General features: G+C 42.8%; 1 protein-coding gene across 4 annotated transcripts in view; it reads left to right on the forward strand.

Annotated features, from left to right (window-relative positions):
• vps13d (vacuolar protein sorting 13 homolog D) overlaps positions 1-19,791 on the forward strand; it is a 60,545-nt gene that overhangs the window by 29,608 nt on the left and 11,146 nt on the right. For 3 of the 4 annotated variants that reach the window (XR_012594880.1, XM_074643039.1, XM_074643040.1), the window contains exons 28-51: positions 1,320-1,491; positions 1,703-1,818; positions 2,096-2,311; positions 2,433-2,728; positions 3,809-3,942; positions 4,354-4,509; positions 4,875-5,061; positions 5,345-5,419; positions 5,532-5,732; positions 6,755-6,844; positions 7,398-7,538; positions 7,650-7,778; positions 13,678-13,783; positions 14,213-14,365; positions 14,935-15,070; positions 15,171-15,218; positions 15,377-15,527; positions 15,731-15,947; positions 16,036-16,283; positions 16,375-16,566; positions 16,685-16,811; positions 17,669-17,811; positions 18,177-18,307; positions 18,817-18,992. Coding sequence is in view for 3 of the 4 variants with exons in the window: in XM_074643039.1 (XP_074499140.1) it covers positions 1,320-1,491; positions 1,703-1,818; positions 2,096-2,311; positions 2,433-2,728; positions 3,809-3,942; positions 4,354-4,509; positions 4,875-5,061; positions 5,345-5,419; positions 5,532-5,732; positions 6,755-6,844; positions 7,398-7,538; positions 7,650-7,778; positions 13,678-13,783; positions 14,213-14,365; positions 14,935-15,070; positions 15,171-15,218; positions 15,377-15,527; positions 15,731-15,947; positions 16,036-16,283; positions 16,375-16,566; positions 16,685-16,811; positions 17,669-17,811; positions 18,177-18,307; positions 18,817-18,992 (3,741 nt within the window). In the remaining variant the exon portion in view is untranslated. Of the gene's footprint in view, positions 1-1,319; positions 1,492-1,702; positions 1,819-2,095; positions 2,312-2,432; positions 2,729-3,808; positions 3,943-4,353; positions 4,510-4,874; positions 5,062-5,344; positions 5,420-5,531; positions 5,733-6,754; positions 6,845-7,397; positions 7,539-7,649; positions 7,779-8,908; positions 8,984-13,677; positions 13,784-14,212; positions 14,366-14,934; positions 15,071-15,170; positions 15,219-15,376; positions 15,528-15,730; positions 15,948-16,035; positions 16,284-16,374; positions 16,567-16,684; positions 16,812-17,668; positions 17,812-18,176; positions 18,308-18,816; positions 18,993-19,791 lie in introns of all 4 variants that reach the window. The other variant, XM_074643041.1, reaches the window with a different exon arrangement.

The following is a 19,791-nucleotide window of genomic DNA, read 5'->3' on the forward strand; positions in this document are numbered from 1 at the left end:
GGTATGACTGGAAAGCTGAGACTCTTGTGTTCATTTGTGATGATGTTAGTCCCTATATTAGCTGTTTCATTGTTCTACAACATACCATACCATTTTGTATAAAATGACATGTTGTGACCTGTTAATCACAGCCTCATGAAACCTTACAGCCACAAACTAGAGACCTAGAGCATTAAAGTGGGGGGTAGGCAGTATATTTTTGGCATCATTGGTCAAAACATCCATAATAACCTTTCAGCATATTGTAATTCAAGTGTTCTGCGAGATAACTAGACTTCTGCACCTCCTCATGGCTCTGTTTTCAGGCTTTTAAAAATCTAGCACGTGACGGGAGACTTTGACCAATCACAGGTCATTTCAGAGAGAGAGCGTTCCTATTGGCTGTGCTCCGGCTGGTTGGCGGTGCTTGGTATTTCCTCAACTAGTCTCAACATGGCTGCCGGGTCACAAACTTTCTCATTTTACAGCTAAACAGTACACTACAAGATGTTTCTGAAAACATTTGAGGCGAAAAATAAACATTACAGTAACAGAATATTGATTATTGTATTTGATCAGCGCTGCCTAGTTTGACCGTTTTGTCGGAGTTCGCAAGTGATTGACAGCCGGCTCAAAGACAGCAGCTGGACGGCAGACTCCAGATCATCTCTGATTGGGCGTTTTCCTCCAGACACAGAGGCACATGATTTTTTTTTCAGATTACCTGTCTCATGCACTACTGTCAGGATATCGTGACCGTTTTATAAAAATAACTTTAAAAAAAAAAATCATATTTGCTCCATTTCTTCCCGCTGCAGCTTTAAGAGGATGGATGGCTTTGGATTAACAATAAGGGGGTTTCTGAGCAGTTTCTGAGCAGTTTCCAGAACAGAAGTGCTCTCCATCCAATTGGCGAAAAATGCAATTCTTGTAGAAATCTGCAAATGTCCAAAGTTTTTGATACCAAATCACAGCATGGCTTTTTTCTATGATGTTCCTCAAGGTCTTGGGGTCTTAATCTGGTATTTTAGAGGGATTTTGATTATTTTGATCAATTCTCTAGAGGTACAACATTTTTCAATTCAGCAATTCCGCTGCTGGGCACAGAGTTTTAGTATATCAGGCCTTATGCTTAATATAAATGCCTCTTGTTTCACTCTTTTCTATGAATATTGGGGATTGCTTATGGAGAGCAGCTTTGTCCACAAAGATACTGGGCCTAGTTTACTTGAGACAATAGTCTTTTTTTGTATGAAAGCAGTAGGTATGAATGTACCCCGTGTCAGTAAAAGACCATACTCACCCTCTAAACTCATGCTTGTGTTCATTAATGTTGTCAGGGAGCTGAGCCACGCAGTACCCGACATGTCCATCCACGGCAGCTTGTCGTCAGTACACTGCTCTCTGGACCTGGAGCACTACCAGCTGATCAGAGGGCTGCTGGAGAACAACCTGGGAGAGTCTGTTGAAGATTTCCTGCGACCCTACAACCTACAGGACCCCAGCACCTACGTGAGAAACCAAACGACTGAACGGTTCACTGCAGTCTGCGCAACATGTCGACACATTTGTAGCAAATCCTGTTTCTGCCAACACTGATATCTCTTTTCTGTCTCTTTTAATGATCGTTTGGTCAATTTTATGATTTTTTTATTTTTCCAAGTTGTCCGCTAGACTGTATGTCCTAGTTCATGGACTGTTTTTATCTCTGTTCTCTGTTCAGACGGTGTTAAGTGGAGATGTCTATACCAGCTTGTCATTCCTGGTGGACATGATGGATGTCAGTCTGGAGCTGTTGGACAGCCCCACACCCACTGAGCATAAACGCTCATTAGCAAGGTGAGTCTTTTCTATCTTCTTTCAGCCCCAAATAGAAAATAGTTGCTTATTTATCGCAAGCAATATTATTATCGTGATATTCAACAACTTGATCACATATTTTCTTATTTGCAGCCCGAAATATCATCCCTCTGAGCTTACAGCTACAGTAGTTCGTCTAAAACCTTCGATGGTAGATGTAGATTGAATCGCTGTGTTGTGTCATAATTGAGAGTTGCAAACTAGAACTTTATCTATCTTGCCGTTTTAATATTTTGTTTGTATTTCTTTTGCAAAGGTTTGACTTCATGAAATCCAAACTGCTCTTTGAGAGTTTGTCCAATGGATCCAAGTCTGTCAACTTGGTGTCTCACTCTCTGCTGGCATACGACACTCGGTGCAACGGGCCGAATACAAGCACTGGGGGAGCAAGGCAAAACGTCTTTGACTGCATCCTCCAGCCCTCCAAAACAGGCACTAACCGGGCAACACTGCAGCTGGAACTGCATTATAGGTACCACTGGGGGAATTTTCAAGCCAATGGAACATTTCCAAACATAAGTAGAAATAGATATTTTAGGTAGTGTTGGATTGTAAAGAGTCGGTTGCATAAGTTGTGTTCCACCTTCCCGCAGATCCACACGCGACTCCTCCTGCTTCACGGTGGTCCTCAACAACCTGAGGGTCTTTCTCATCTTCGACTGGCTTCAGTTGGTTCGCGACTTCCTGCGGGTGCCGGTGGAGAAGGTGTCAGGCGGTGCCGAGCCTCGTCAGCACTGGCCCAGCAACACCAGCACTGACTCTGGCCCCGCCGCCTCCAGCACCACCGGGGCCGTCATGCCAAAGACGGTCAAGAGCGGTGTGGTCACCAAGAGGTCCACGGTGCCGGTCACCCAGGACCATTGCCTGGAGGTCAAGATCAACGTCACAGGTCAGTGAAGAATGATGAGTCACTGAGAAGATACGAGTACACCCTGAATGTCTTTGATTGCTGTTAAATACAATAAATATGTACAATATGTGGGCCACAGACTCTTCCAAATCCAACTCCTGGTAATTAATAACATTTGGTTAATTCGAACTGATGCTTGTGTTTGTTGGAGCTGGACCTCTGTGGCTCCTGCTAATGCTGCTGTCAATACCGTTAGTGGCACTTCTACCAAAGAACGTATATTGCCAAGAAGTGGCTTCTATACTCTTTGCTAGTACTACAGCCCTCACTAGCAACCGCACAGAATCAACATCCACTTAGCAACACCAGAATAGCTTTGCAACCACATTGAAGTACCTATTTAAGTAGGACTGGGACGATCTCCCCATTCCATACTATCACGATACTTGGGCGACGATTCGATATGCTTTGGGATTTTTAAGTATTGCGATTCGATATTGCGATTTTTGTTAACTTTTTTAACACTAGATCATGGGAAAAAGTTGAATCATACACTTCTAGGGACTTTTACTTTGGAAAATATCTAAGTTATTACAGTAAGAATGTTTGATTTTCAGCATGTATGTAGTCAGAGATGACCTGAAGTCAAATATATCAGTCATGGTCAGGACTTCTTTATTACATTTTTTCCAGCAACCCAAAAATCAAAGAATAAAGACATTTCCCTCACAAATGAGTGGTATTTTCTTTTTAAATTATAAGGGACATGTAATGTTTTAATCTTCTGGTGAATATAATCCATCAATCTTATTTCTATATATGTATTTTTGTATATACAGTTCCCTTTGTTAACACATTATTTTGAAAAACCACCTAGCAACCACCAAGCATTCTCCTAGCAACCACGCACAGTAGCAGCACCTGAGCTATGATCTTAAACACCATATGGTATTTGCCACTGAACATTTAAGGGACCAGATAAATAGCCAGTGAGCTCCCAGGTTTTGTTAAGTCAGCGAGCACACTTTACTTTGTAACCTACTATACGGGGATCTACCCAGAATAAGTTCCAAGTGACACAGTTCATTATATGAACTCTTGGCCTGTGTGTATTTTCAGGCACAGAGTTTGTGGTCGTGGAGGACTCATCTTGTCTGGATACCCACGCCATCATTCTGAAAGGCACCACTGTCCTCACCTACAAACCCCGTCTGCTGGACAGACCCTTCTCTGGCAGCCTCGCAGGAATAGAGGTGACGTCTCCCGCTGTCATAGCACCATGTCATGTTCAAACATTAATACTGACATTTGATTTACTGTATTAAATAGATGATGAATGCACTGAAACGCTGCTGCTGCTGCTACTAGTATTATTATTTTTCTTGTGCTTGTACTTTCCATTGCAAATACTATTATTTCTACCCAGGAAATTGCTTTAAGTACTAATTGTGTTCTCTAACTCCAACTCCTCCTCTCCATTCTCCTCCTACCTTTATTGGCCAAAAAGTATACAGTGACGCTCAGTAAATAGTGATATTTGTGATTTAGTATGCAATATGGGATTGGTACGCAGTGCATTAGTGCAGGAGTGCTAACAGCTACTAACCCAATATTCAGATCATATTTCATTAGCTTTGACTCAGAGATATCTTGTCACCCTCCAGGTGTTCTCATGTCGGCTGGGCAGTGAGCAGGAGACGGCGCTGTCCATCATCGACCCAGTCAATATACAGGTGGAGCTGTGTGGGAGCCCCACATACCAAAGCAGCTCAGGTCTACTGGACGCCTTCAATGTGGAGGACATCCCACCACTGCTGGAGGTCAGGAATTAGCACTCAAACCAAAATAAGATATGCAACATTTAACTGGGGGCTGCAAAGCGGTGCAGTGGTTAAAGGGTAAATTCTGTATTTTTCAACCTGGACTCTATTTTCCCATATTTTTGTGTCTAAGTGACTAATGGGGACAACAATTTAAAAAAAAAATTTCACGCCTTCAGTTTGTAACACTAGTCTCCGAGACCAAGCTGAGACAGCCACGCCACTCGAGTCATTTTCTCAGACTTGACAAAGCAAAACCACAGAAGACATTTTTTAACTGTTACTCGCCATTAGTAGCGAAGTGACTTTGACTATGTAAACCTGGATTGCCCCGTTAATTGTGCTTAATTGTGATTCTCTGGCAGATTCAGTTTCCTACTCTCGACATCCGTCTGTCCTACAACGACATTCAGCTCTTCTTGGCCATCGCCAAGTCCATCCCTACTGCGAGCTCTCCGCTGCCCTCTGACTCCGACGCCAGCACCGCACCCAGCACTGAGCTCACGGCTACACCCAAAGAAATCTTCAGGTTGAAGACCGAGGCCCTCATAGGTATGTGAAGACAAGCGTATAGAGTGATTTGTAATCTTCCACAGTAAATTTAAATGTTTTTCAGAAGGTTTTCCAATCTCAAAAAAGACTTTTTTTTGTCACAATTATTATCAGTGTCCAATACATCAAGGTTTTATAGTTTTGATACATATTGAATTGTTTGGAATTATTATTATTCATGTAATTAAAAGTTGGCATGGCTACTGTTTAGTTAGACTGTTATTCCATTGCTTATTGCTGTTTTAAGAAAAGCTCTTTATGAATGTGTGTTTTGTCTCCACAGATGGCCAGCTGACCCGTTTACAAGACCTTGGCTTCAGGAAAGAGGACTGCAAAAGAGCCCTGATCCACTGTAAAGGTGAGTGAGATCTCACCTCTTGCTCTGATCCCCACACCTGTAGAACGCACAAAGTTTTTACACCATTATTTCATGAAAAGCTATATATAAAGACAGATAATGCGTCCCTCAGGCCAGCTGGACCAGGCTGCCACGTGGCTACTGGAGAACGCTGAGAACATAGCGGGCCATGCCAGAGCCAGGACTGACTCTGGCTCCAGCAGCCACTCAGCTCCTCTGTCTGGGGTGGAGGTGAAGGCTGAGAGTGTGTGCATCTGTTTCATCGATGACTGTCTGGACTGTGACATACCGCTGGCTGAGGTCACCTTCTCCAGTAAGTCTCATTTATATAAGATACATCTGTATCATCAAACATATGATGAAGATAGGGGTGGGCGATATGACCAAAAAATGTATATCACAGTATTTCTTTTGGCTTTTCTGGTGACGGTATTACATCACGGTATTACAAAATTAAAAGGGATACTCCACTCAGAACATGATTCTACCTCTTTTCCTACCTCTTGTATTTCAAGCCACCACAGCCAAACTTTGAATTACATTACTTTTAACTGAATTTATATCTTTGAAGAAACCGAAAGCTGACATAACCTTTTACATCTCAACCCACATGAAGAAAGAGTTTGAAAATATCCAGCGTAGAGGCACACTGTTGGACCGGTACTGTACAGAAGACACATCTTTAGCAACGCGGCTCGGCTGCTAAAGATACGCAGTGTGTCGCCTAATTTTTTTCGCGTGGTACGCGCAGTTCTCAGCCAAAATAGACCGTGAATACAATCTGTTGAGGGCTGGCAGTTTAAGTCAGTTTAAGTGTATGCTATATTTACCTCGCTTTCAGACAGCCCTGACTGCTCTCTTCAAAGCCACCAGACTCCTTTGACAAAAACAGCAATTTTGCCTTGCAGAACACGTGAGTTGCTGTTTGGTTAGTTTGTTTGTGTGTTTGTTTTTAAATAACACAAACAAACTAACCGATCGAGGCAGCGGTAGACCTGCAACTCCCGTGTTCTGCAAGGCAAAATAGCTGTTTTTGTCAAAGGAGTCTGGTGGCTTCGAATGTCACCATTTGATGCACCGTACCAGATTATAGCTTTGTTGGGAAATTGGGAGCGTACTGTAAGTAATACACTGACTCTGGATAAGTACCTCATACAACCCCACTTCAAAACACCCGAACTATCCTTTTTAGAAATAGCTAAGAGTCTATCACCACACTACATACACAACGAACAGTGCTTCACAAAAAAAATACATCAAATCATTTCGTAGATAAATAATTGCACATACAGGAAGTTGCGGATGAACATCTTGTATCTCTGTTTGTTATTGCAGGGCTTTATGTGCTGCAGCGCATTGGTTCCACTCAGGAAGGAAACGCCAGCTTCACTCTGTCAGGAGATTACTACAACAGAGAGTTGTCGGGTAATAAGATTTACTTGTGGCATTAAAACATTTACTTCATGTTTCAATTATATAATATTGTACACATCTTCCTCACCATGAAGCTCCCTGTTTGTTCAGATCTATCAAAATACTAAAACAATATTTCTACTCCCAACAATAAGATGTTGAATTTTGAGTGTGTTAATTACTTGCATGATAATCACGCAAGTAATTGAGCAAGTAAGATAAGCAAGTCATAGTCAAGTCAGCACACTGACACACTGACAGCTGTTGTTGCCTGTTGGGCTGCAGTTTGCCATGTAATGATTTTAGCATATTTTTTATGCTAAATGCAGTACCTGTGAGGGTTTCTGGACAATTTGTGTCATTGTTTTGTGTTGTTTAATGATTTCCAATAATAAATGTACATATACATTTGCATAAAGAAAGTATATTTGCCCACTCACTTGCGATTAATCGTGATTAACTATGGACAATCAAAACAAATGAATCGCTCTTAAATATTTGAATCGATTGACAGCCCTAGTTAGGACAGTAAATTACTCTGTGTTTGCTTGTGTGTGTGTGCCAGGCTGGGAGCCCTTCATCGAGCCCTGGCCCTGCTTCCTGTCCTGGCAGCAGCAGGCCGCCGGCCGTCTCCACCCTCCACGTTTCAAGATGGGGATTCGAGCCAAGCAGAGACTGGATGTCAACCTCACTTCTGTCCTGTTGGGTGAGTAAATGATGGAGCACGCCTCTCTGGACATTCTCTACACGGGGCTGCACAGCTGGCTGAACAGCGTTCTGTCAGATCATTCAGTACCACTTAATCTGGTCTTTACAGAACAATACAACACCACCAAGAGCTCCTGGATAGCTGACTACTGTAACAAGGAGGAACCGCAGACCCCCCAGTCTTCACCCCCTCTGCCCTGGATGGGCTCCTCGGTCGACCCACCCAGCTTCGGACAGAGTGAGTTCCAGCTACACACCGTATTACAAAGAAATCACTAAGTAGTGAGGAACTTCTTCACAGAAATACTCTGTCGAAAGTATGTTTTGAATTTATTTCATGGATGGCCAGGTATGACATCATGGATAAGAAATCAAAATGAAGAAAAGATGCCAGAATAGCCAGGTGACTGTTATTGTTTATCTTTGTGCTAGCAGATTTCATCTTTGTAGTTGAAAATACCAGTGCTAGCCACAACGAACATGCTAATATGGCAACACAATATGCATGAACAGTTAAAATAGACATTGAAGAAAGTATTTTTGGATCTTTGGTCAGTTATTTGTGTATCTAGCAACTTAAAAAGGACACTAAAAAACATTGTTGCCTGTGTTAATTACAAGCCTGATGATACTCAATTATTTTCTTCTTGTCAACAAATCTCATGTGCAGAGCAAACCGACACTGAATGTATCTACTAACAAGTACTGTGTGTGTATCATAGCTTGATATAGGGCTGCACAATTAATCGAATATTAATCGCAATCATGATTTTGGCTGCACACAATTAAATGAGTATTCAAAGACAGACTAACACATTGTTGGTTTTGATATTTTCACGGGATTTGTTGATAATAAGAAAAGCGACACCAGATATCCTGAAAGTGGCTGATTTAGGATTGGTAGGGCTTTGGTTGGTTACTTTAGTTATGAGCGTTCATCATGTGAGAAACTTGGTTGATGGGTTGCTTTAATCTCAAGAGTTGTAGGCAGAAGAGCTGCTTTGCTCCGGCCTTTTATAATATTCCGTTTATTTTAATATTAGCTAAGAAGTGCTAACGACATTAGTAGCATCAGTCAATCAAATTAACCAGAAAACCTGTCACTCATCTGCCAAGTTCTCCTTGTCCCTCCGTTGAATAGGAACTGAATGGACTTGTGATCTGTTGGTTTGATATGCTGAACACATGTAAATAGAAGGGAGATGACTTGAAGTGAAGCATGCGTTGCACTGTTCATAAACGTGTTGATTTGCAGAGAGATTGCCAACACAGAGTACAGAGTGAGGATGATGAACCTCTAACCCCCCTTTGTGTGTTGCCTCTGCATGTGTCTCTGTTTGTGTAGTAACTCTCTCTCTCTGCTGTCAGGTGCTCCTCTTGCTCACCTTAGAACTAGGAGCACAGCCACCTTGACCTGCCTCGAGCAGCAGATTCTCTCCAGAGGTACAGTTCAGAGTTTAGTCGCCCAGACAGTCTCTCCTCAGCAGCACATTCAGTATCAAAGCTCTCATTCAGTCATCATGAAGTGTTCCCCATGGGTGCTTGGAGATCAATCATGGGCATCGCAGCTTTAAATGATTAGTTTAAACCCTCCCCGGCCACCATACAGTAATCAGTGCATCGGCCCATCCATCATCAATTCCATTCCGCTTGCTTATTGAGAGAATGGGCCATATCAATGAAAGTCCCATACCATGTGTTCACTGCTACCTTGCACCAGATTCTCACATACACACGAGCGTGCCGCAAGAGCCGGACAGCCCTACACGCTCACTGTGTGTGACAAAAGTGAGAGTGAAATACTACAACTGTTTTATTACGTTTGATATGCCAACAGTGTTTATAAGCGTTCATATGCGTTCACATGCGCGTGCACGAAATGAAACTCTGGGCAATGATTATCAGTAAAGGTTTAGTTACAACTCTGAACTAATGCAAGATGGAAAGCAATCGATTTACATGGGCTATTGATTAAATATTGAATTTAAAATGTTGATTAGCTGGGCATACTGGGCAATATTGATACACTCCCTCAGTAAATAATAACCATCTAGTATTCAGCCAAGCCATTGCCTTATTTTATATTTGAAAAATGTATAAAAGGAAATTTGGGGGAGCCACACAGCTGTAGGCCTATAGGTTTTATTTGACTATTTGAGACACACAACTGCAGCCATAGCCATAGATTGCTTCTCTCGGCTTGTTTTTTATCTCCACCTTATCGTCCCAACCTCGGAGCACATTCTGTCTTTAAATATACCACTTAAAGGGACTATTTGTAACTTTCAGAAATGCTTCTTAACAGCGACACCTGTGGCCGTGAAATCAACGAAAGTCAGCGTCGGGCTCGCGCTTGCGCTTGCTCGCTCTCAATATACCTGAACGAGCATCACTCAAAACAGTGAGGCGACACACGTCAGCTAAAACCACAATATCACTCTATATTTCAGCTGCTTGGCAGTAATGTTAGCTGACCAGACGAAGGTCTCTCCATGAACATGATTTAGATCTGATCCTAGTGTTGGCTTCTCCTGCCTAAGTGCATGCTGAAGCAGCGGGGCTCTGCAGCGTGTCTCCTCTGCTCTCTCCGCCCGCAGCCGGAGAGAACAGAGGAGACACCGGCACCCGGTCGGTAACGAGAGGGTAACGTAAGTCTGCACAGCTCGGTCACTTCACAAGACACGGGAAACCTCTGTTGGTCTGGAGGAGCTGCAGCAGTTATTTCTGCACAAACGTCCCCTGTGCATTCACTAGATATTCTCAGAGCTAAACTAACTCTTCTGCAGTGTGGACTGAGCGCAAGTTCACATCTAGAAGTGGAGCGAGCTGAGCTGTCTGAGTGAAGGCGAGCAGGCAGAGGAGGAGGATACAGCGGCTACACGCGAACGCGCATATGCGAGCGCGCATGTGTGACGACCCGCTACATTTATACGCTTACAAAGTTACAAATAGTCCCTTTAATGTGTGGGAAATGGCTTATGCATTTTGAGCATAATACATTTGGTCCCTGATCAGCTGTCATTCAAAGTGCCACAGCAGTTATGCCAAAAAAAAATTCAAACCAGTGGAATTTACTCAAATCTCACATTAAACATTTAAATTTGTAACTTCTGTCTATATGTAGAAATTCAAAACCTCTTCATGAAATAGGAGTGACCTATGCCTTCGTTGATTTGTTATATGTGAGTGGCAAACAGGATAGATGGTTAAACTTGTACTGGGATTGAGAAAATAAAGATGTGGGGATTTGAAAACAATTAACAAGTCGTAAAAGATGAATACGAGAGCTGACTGTTTATTTTTTTATTTTTATAGAGACCGATGTTATGTTTCTAGCTCGAAGGACAGCTCGTTTTGATTAAAATTAGGTTGTAGCTCGTTGTCTACCTTACTACGGTTAGAAAGAGCCGTTTGATCAGGGCTGCCTAGTTTGACCGTTTGATCGGAGTTCGCGAATGATTGACAGCTGCCTCCGTTGAATGAACAGCAAATAGGAACGCTCTCTCTCTGAAATGACCTGTGATTGGCCAAAGTCTCCCGTCACGGGTTAGATTTTCTAAAGCCTGAAAACAGAGCCATGAGGAGGTGCAGAAGTCTAGTTTTCTCTCAGAACACTTGAATTACAATATGCTGAAAGGTTATTATGGAATTTTTGCCCAATGACGCCAAAAACATTCTGCTTACTGCCGGTTTAATGAATTTTGACAAAACAACTAAACATATTTTTTGACAGTTACCTCTAGTCTCGTAAGGCTAGAGCCTGGAAGACGTTCAAATAGGCGGTAAAAAGCATAAAATCAAAAACCCACAATTGGTGCCGCAAAGTCCCTTTCATATTTATACCATTTCAAGCCCTGGCAGCCTCTCACACTCAACCATTTACCAGGTGACGTCAGTCAAGTCCCTGAGGGTTCAGGGTTTAAGGCCTTAGGGGGGAGGTTGGGATTGGGTCCTGGATTCAAAATACTTAAATTAAATCAATTTTATGAGTAAGGAAATGGACCATAGTGTTGCACTAGTTTATTCCAACACAACAGTTTTAAGAACCAACCACAGCAGGCCCACCTCTCAGCTTGGCCCCCCATAGTCGAGGACACGCTGCTGGAAAGCCCTGGAAAGGTCCTAGAGCTATTATCCCGTCTGGCTGTGGCTCAGTTAAATCTGCTACACAACTGAATGATGACTGACTGTATATTCAGTGGTGTTGCTGGTCTGAGTAGCGACGACTACAGTCTCATTAGGTTTCACTAATAGATATTCAGATTATAGCCTGTCTCGTCTTTCCCCCATCTGCGAACAGATTGAAGTTTCTCTCTGCTTTGTATTTTGCCTGAACAGCATGACGTGTTTGTCATTTGCTTTGCCCTGCATGGCCAGTAGTCGTGAATCCATTGTGAAAATTCACTTGACGTTATAGCACAGTAGCCTTCTATGATTTTGTAGACTAGACAATGTGTAGGATGTACTGTAGTAGAGTAGCGTGCTTTGGTACATTTGATTATCGTATTATCTGATTGTACAATATCGGCAGTTCCTTTGTGTCCGGTAGTTTTTATACTACTTTGTCTATATAGGAATACATTGAAGTTTTTCCATCTGCTAAATATAAACTAAAGGTTAGTCTGGAAAATAAATAAGTGCTGGACACAGAGGTTAACTGGTGCCAGTCTTTGGGCCTTTCTCAAACTGGACCCTCCCCACTTCCACTCCGTTTGCAAGGCAGCTTTATTTGTATAGCACATTTCAGCAACAGGGCAATTCAAAGTGGTTTACACTAACATTCAAGAACATTGCGACAAAGTGCAAAAGAACATTAAGACATAATTAAAACAGTCATAAAAACGTTAAAGATTATAAAATAAAAACACTCAAAAATAAAAAGCTAGAATAGAAGCTGATATAGAGTATAAGACACAAGAGTAAAAGTTATAGTGCAGTATAAGATCATTATCTGGTTTAATAAAAGGCAGCAGCGAACAGGAACGTTTTAAGCTTTGATTTAAAAGAACTAAGAGTTGGAGACATTTGATCCTAAATACAATGTTACCTTGAAGTTGTTAACGTCTGTATGACAATATTAAATGTCTATCTTAGGTTGAGCAGTTTATGTTTGTACGGGTACGGGTAGTTGCATGGAACTCACATTTGTGCGGAGCGTGTTCCATAACAAACACAAAACGCTGCTGCACGTTGCCATTAAGTCGTTATCGATGCAGGCCGATGCAGGCTCGCTGTTGAAGGGTTATATAACCCACTTCCACTCCCCACTGATTGGTTCGAGGTGGCACTTAATATGGCGAACCCTCCACGCGAACGTGCTAACAGAGTTGAAGTGGTGTGGGGAGAGGGTGTAGGAGGTGGTTTGAGAAAGGCCCTTTCTTTGTTCTATGGTAAGTCTTGGAATGTCTTTGATATCTGCAGTCTACCTATACGTGTGTGTATTTTTTGTAAGAGTTTTCTGGCATTTTGTAAAATTTTGAAAATACCAATAATACAGCGTGATGATAAGTATAGATGGTTGAGTGTGAAAGGGTGCCAGGGCTTGTACAAAGTTGCTGTACAAAGCAACTTTGTGTTCAGTTTACTTTCAGTGACCTCTAGGAAATTATTTTTGCCAAATTGCCATTGATCTGTATATACTGTATGTTCTGTGTAGAACATGAAAATACACCGAACCAATTATAACTGTTATACTGTTATAATTGCAAGTTTATGAGTTTGATTTTTTTTTTTTTTCTAAATAAGTTGCTTTTTTTAAAGGGGTACTCCAGTGATTTCTATAAAGTTGGGACACTGGATGAGTCCTTTCACACCCCTAATTCATGATGTAGGCTTCAGTTTTCTGTTTGTGAGTTATTGTCTCAAAGCCTCCAGAGCCGCAGAAGATACTGTACAGCAGTTGTCCTTGTGACTACGAAGTTGATCCTTTTGTGTAAAATTAGTGGAGTGCCCCTTTAAAGTCAAAGAATTCCAAGGAACCTGCTCCTTGTCTGCTTTTTAGGTCTCACACAGCCCAAGAAGAATGCAAGCGCATGGCTGTTAGAGTTGAGCATACGCTGCTAAAGCTACTACTGAATAAAGTAAGAGGCCAAGCCCGCTCATCTTCTCTCTGATTTGGTTTTCATTTCTGTTTCCAGCTGAAGTCAAGCTGTCCAAGAGGAGGCAGCCGTTTGTGCCATACGCTCTGCGCAACCACACAGGATGTACCATGTGGTTTGCCACTCTGACTACGACGCCCACAAGGTAGGTGTAGCCAGAACCACCTCCATGTGCTACAAACTGGAGATCCAGCATGCTTGACATATAGGGATAGCTAGACTGATAATACAGCAATTATGAGCATGATGAGCATGTTAGATATGAACATCAACAAGCTAACATTAACTTATATTGATAAGCTAACAATAACATTGGTATGACAATACTGGAGGACAAACTGCATTTGAACAATGCCATCCTGATACTAGTAGCATTGTCAGTTCTCCTTCTGGCAAAGCTCTGACAACGTGTTGTTTTTGTTTTAAGTAACACTATTTCTGGTATGAAGATGTGTAGAGAAAGTTACATTACATGTTTAACATTAGACAGGTGAGAGGGTTCTCCACAGCATAACACTTCCAACACGAGTTCAGAAACTGATCTCAGATAACTGTCTCCACATGTTCCCCACAGGGTGGCGCTGTCTCACAGCAGTAGTGCAGACTCCATCTCAGACGTCCACGGTCCAGGAACCGATGACACTCACAACATCAGCCAGTGGAGAGAGGTGCTGCCTGGGGAGGAGATTCCCTTCGAGTTTGAAGCCCGCGAGAAACTCCGCCATCGGTATGATCTGATCCACATTCACGTGCACATGTGGATTTTGTTGAATGAATATGAAATTGTTTATGAAACTGTCGATATGTTTGGCCATCCTTCTTATCGGTTTGATAACATTTAACTCAGCAACAACTGCCTCGAGCGTCTGTCTGAAATTGGAATGGTTGTTATGAATAGATAGGCTGTCTGCTTTGCTGACAGGATAGTATGCATGAAGAATCTATAAAGTTTCTCTATTCTGTCAGATTTGTCTTTTACTTGTCTGTATTTCTCCCTTCCTGTTATACTTGTGTGTGTTCATCATCCGTTTTGTAAATGGATTTTCAGAACGTATTTACACTTTACACTAAAAAAAAGGAAACATTTGGAGGTGTTAATATGCAATGTTTTTACTGGTCTGGCCCACTTGAGATCAAATTGAGCATATGTGGCTGAACTATGAACTAAAATTTGTTTGACACCCCTGGTCTAGTGTAAATGATGATGGGGTGTTGTTGAATTGTTTTTCTTTCCACAATACATTCTGTACATTATGATAATGTATCACTGATCCCTTGCTGCCTGCTCCTCTGCAGACACACTCATGAGCTGAAGCTGCACCAGCTGCTGATCCGGGTGTGCGGATGGGAGCAAGTCAAGCCGGTGTCTGTGGACAAAGTGGGCGTTTTCTTCCGTTATGCGGCTCCGGACAGAAACAACTCTTCCAGTACTGTAAGAACAAGTAAAAAAACAGAGTTCATGTCGATAATGTTGACAAACTGGCCTAGAGTTTGATGTGAAACATTTCTTTTTCTCCTTCACTCTTCCACAGGTTGGCAGTCCTATCAGCAGAACCAACATCATTCATCCGCATGTTTATGTAAGTCTTGTTTCTAAATCAGTGAACAGTTAAAGTACGGTATTTAGAATAGAGTTTATTGCCACAGTAGCAGCTGTGATGCTCATTATGCACCAGGACGGTGACTTGCAACCTGACGGTGACTTGTCTTGTGTGTGAATCCCCTTGGACCCCCTCAGTTCTCAGCCCTGCCCCCAGTCAGAGTGGTCTTCTCCATCACGATGGAGGGCAGCGCCAGGAAGGTCATCACTGTCCGCTCTGCCCTCATGGTGAAGAACCGGCTGGATGTTCCTATGGAGGTCAGACTGGACAGCCCCTCCGCTCCTGACAGTAAGACACTGCTCCATTTCATTTGTTTCCATTCCATTTTAGGTCCATCTACTAAGCAGTAAAAAGTATATATAGGGAAAGTCTTGCATTTATATATTTTTTTTCTTATGTTTGTTTTTTATCCTTTTATTTAATTTTTTCTTCATATTATTATTTCATGTCGTGTCATTTAAATGAAGCCAACTGTGTCGCTGTGTTGACAGAACCAGTGGTGTTGCCTCCTATCCTTCCTGGCCAGGCCCTGGCGGTCCCCCTCCACCTGACGTCCTGGCGGCTGCAGGCTCGGCCCAAAGGCCTGGGCTTGTTCTTCTGTAAGGTTCCAATCCACTGGACCAGCGTGGAGCGGCCCGGAGAGACCAGCAGCAGTAAGAGGGAGTGTCAGTCTGCAGACTTTGACGACAGCCACAAGCGTAACTTCAGGTAAATACAGTCAGTCAGACATTTTGTTCTCGATTCTCGTCTTCCTCGTATCTGGTCCCGTTCACCCTCATTTCTCTGCATCTCGCAGGTTTTGTGTGGTCATCAAAAAGGAGAACTACCCAGACCAGCAGCCCGCCAAGAGGGTTGCTGGCAGTGCAAAGCAGATCTATCGACAGCCAGGCCACACCATCTACCTGCTGCCCACCATGGTGCTGGCCAACCTGCTGCCGTGTGACCTCAACTACTACATCAAAGGGACGTCCATCAAAGGCTCACTGAAGCCGGGAAAAGAGGCCGTGCTCCACGCCGCCGACACCTCACAGAACATGGAGCTAGGTCAGGACTTCAGTCAGTCACTGGATGTTTTTTTACTTCCTAAACATTGTCCTTGTTCTCACTCCCTGTGTTCATGGTGTGTGTCTTTCAGGAGTCCTGCTGGAGAGCTTCCCTGTGTGCAAAGAGTTGCTGATTCCCCCCGGGACTCAGAACTACGTGGTACGCATGAGGCTGTATGACACCAACAAACATCTGCTTTGCCTGACCATCCGCATCATCCTGCGAGCGCAGGGGGCACTGAAGATCCTCATTTCTTCCCCCTACTGGCTTATCAACAAGACTGGTAATGTTTTTCTGTGGTGTTATAAAGTACAGTTATACATTTTACTAGAAAAAAAATATCCAGTCTTTAAGAACAAGCTTCTCTGTTGTCATTCCCTAAAGCAATTTTTCTCCCTCAGGTCTGCCGTTAATTTTCCGTCAGGACAACGGTAAAGCCGATGCTGCAGGCCAGTTTGAGGAGCACGAGTTGGCCCGAAGCCTCAGTCCGTTACTATTCTGCTACACTGACAAGGAGCAGCCTGCTATGTAAGTGTGTGTCAGAGCACCAACTATGGCAAGCCGTTTCTCAAACGTCATCATGAATTGTTGGCCCAACAAAGCATCTGAACAGTGTCAGCAGAAGCTTTTGCTAACTTGGATAGTTCGGTAAAGTTGGAAAAATATTCACAGATTCAAACTTCCCAGATCAATAACTCATAAGCAAAACATTGTTAAAACACCAACGACGGCTCTTTCTAACCGTAGTAAGGTAGACAACGAGCTACAAGCTCATTTTAATCACAACGAGCCTTTAGTCCTCCGAGCCGGACACATAACATCGGTCTCTATGTGCAGCCGGCTGTGAGACGAGTGGTCAGGGACCGCTGTGGATCAGATGGTTAGAAAACGCAGTGCCATAGTATGTTTGAATAGCTTTCGCATCCCGTCCCATCCCGCCCCCTTCTGACGTAATTACAGATATCTGCAACTTAATTTTGCCTCGTCAAAAATCAAATCCAAGATATCTGTAATTAAATTTTGACTAACTCCAGCTTGAGATATCTACAACGTCATTCTGACTAGTCAAAATTTAATTTTTGATATCTAAAAATGACAATGTAGTAATGTAATTGAGGGCAATTAAAGATATCTTGAACTGGAATTATGACTTGTCAGAATTAAATTGTAGATATCTGAAACTGGAATTACCCATAGCAATGTTCTACCCAACAGACATCCTTCTGGTGTTTATATTGTAAATGATAAATGGACTGCACACACACACACACACACACACACACACACACACACACACACACACACACACCGTTTCTTTCCTGAGACAATCACAGCCACGGCATCCTTACATTCCAGCTTTCCTTCATCTGTCTGTCTGATCCCAGGTGTACTATGCGGATCGGGAAAGGGATCCACCCAGACGGAGTTCCGGGTTGGTGCCAGGGCTTCTCCCTGGACGGAGGGAGTGGAGTCAGGGCGGTGAAGGTTATCCAGCACGGGAACAGGCCTGGCCTCATATACAACATAGGCAAGTTGGTACATTCACAAACAGTACAAAACGGAAAGCACTAACTGAACTAGTGTCTGATTTGATGATATCAGATACACAGGATCAGCCCTGATCCAGATCTTTGGACCACTGGATGCACAGGATTGGGATCAGGGACGATCATTTTAATGAATTACTACTGGCTATGTGAAGACTGAAAGTCTCTACACTAGATGGTGACTTGATGATCTTCTGGACCAGGCTTTTCTGCCACACAGAGCGATGATATCTTGACATTTATTTTCCAATTGTTGATATTAGAGCCAAAATGTCTCCGTTGCTACTGTCACATTATCAATAGATTTATTGTCAGGCGTTGATTGTTCCCTGTCTGATCAACACAGGCATCAGTGTGCGGAAAGGAAAAGGACGCTACAGGGACACTCACATAGTGACCTTCGCCCCGCGCTACCTGCTGGACAACCGCTCTACACACAAACTGGCTTTTGCTCAGAGAGAGTTTGCAAGAGGAAAGGTGAGAAATGAACTTAGAAATGAAACGTTCTTGTAGCAGCAGACAGACTCATACGGTGATCGCAGCATCCCCGGTTCATATCGGGTCAAGGACCGTCGCTTCATACCTCGCATTAACACATTCATTTTAACGGCACTTATTTCTTTAATGCATTAATACAACTTGTGATATTAAGGTTGTAGCGGGCTCAAATCTAAGGAATCCATTGGCACCAACAACCATGTTTATATTAGCTTGTCGCGAAGGAGGCTGAATAACACTCAAAACTTACACTAAGAAAAACTGACATGGCCATTTTCAAATGGATCACTTGACCTGAAAATGGGTTCTACGGCTACCCACAAGTCTCTCCTTGCATGCTCATTCTATGATAATCACATGCAGTTTTGGGGCAAGTCATAGTCAAGTCAGCAGACTGACACACTGACAGCTGTCCCCCCAGTTTGCCCTCCAGAGGGGCACAATATATACAACATGACAGAAGTCATTAATGAATGCATTTGTTCCAGGGTACGGCCAACCCGGAGGGTTACATCTCCACCCTGCCGGGCTCCAGCGTCGTCTTCCACTGGCCCCGCAACGACTATGACCAGCTGCTGTGTGTGCGCCTCATGGACACCCCTAACTGCACCTGGTCGGGAGGCTTCGAGGTCAACAAACCCAAGTCCTTTCACGTCAACATGAGGTGAGCTACATACTATAATACACTCCCCAGCCTCAACGGGATTTTCATATTTTTTATTCTCCTCCTCACTTTTGCTTATTTCATAAATATCTAAATATATACAGTATATATATATATATATATAGAATATTTCATTAGCTTGAATATGTTCATTTTAAAGTGAAGTCCAGGTTGTTTTTATAGCCATAAATCCCCAAATATGTTTTTACTCTGTTTGTTATGAAGTTGTGGTGTTGAAAATGGTGGTTAAAGGTGTAAGTGTGACCCTCATTTCCTCATTTCATTTGTAAATTCTGTCTGTTTATATCCTGTAACTGACTGCCCAACTGGTCCATCTGGATCATAAATGTATCCATAGTTAACCAGAGGCCTCTACTACTGTATGAAGCAGGATTTGGGGTTAGCGAGGTAACTTCAGGGTTAACCCTTTAGGGTTTTCCGTCCTACGACACTTCTTACAGTTACTTGTTATTGTATGATAATATTACACAAATACAAAGAAGTTTAAGTCATAATTCAGGCTAAAAACAACACAGTTTCAACTGACAAATGCAGGAAGGACAGCTGGCTGTGTGCTGTGGGTGTTTACCGCTTTGAATTATGTTTTATATTTATTTTTTTACTTGCTCTCAAGTCCGTTTCACACCGCCGGAGTCGGGGACGCAGCTGACAGAAAGATGAAATAGTCAATACACGCCACGTTCTTGTCAAAGGCCATAATGAAGTGTAATCTAATCATCCATTCTGTTTTGAAGGCTATTTATATGTCACTGCCCAAACTAGATGAATATATCTGACT

The sequence above is a fragment of the Sebastes fasciatus genome, chromosome 8, assembly GCF_043250625.1.
Source record: "Sebastes fasciatus isolate fSebFas1 chromosome 8, fSebFas1.pri, whole genome shotgun sequence".
Classification (NCBI taxonomy): domain Eukaryota; kingdom Metazoa; phylum Chordata; class Actinopteri; order Perciformes; family Sebastidae; genus Sebastes; species Sebastes fasciatus.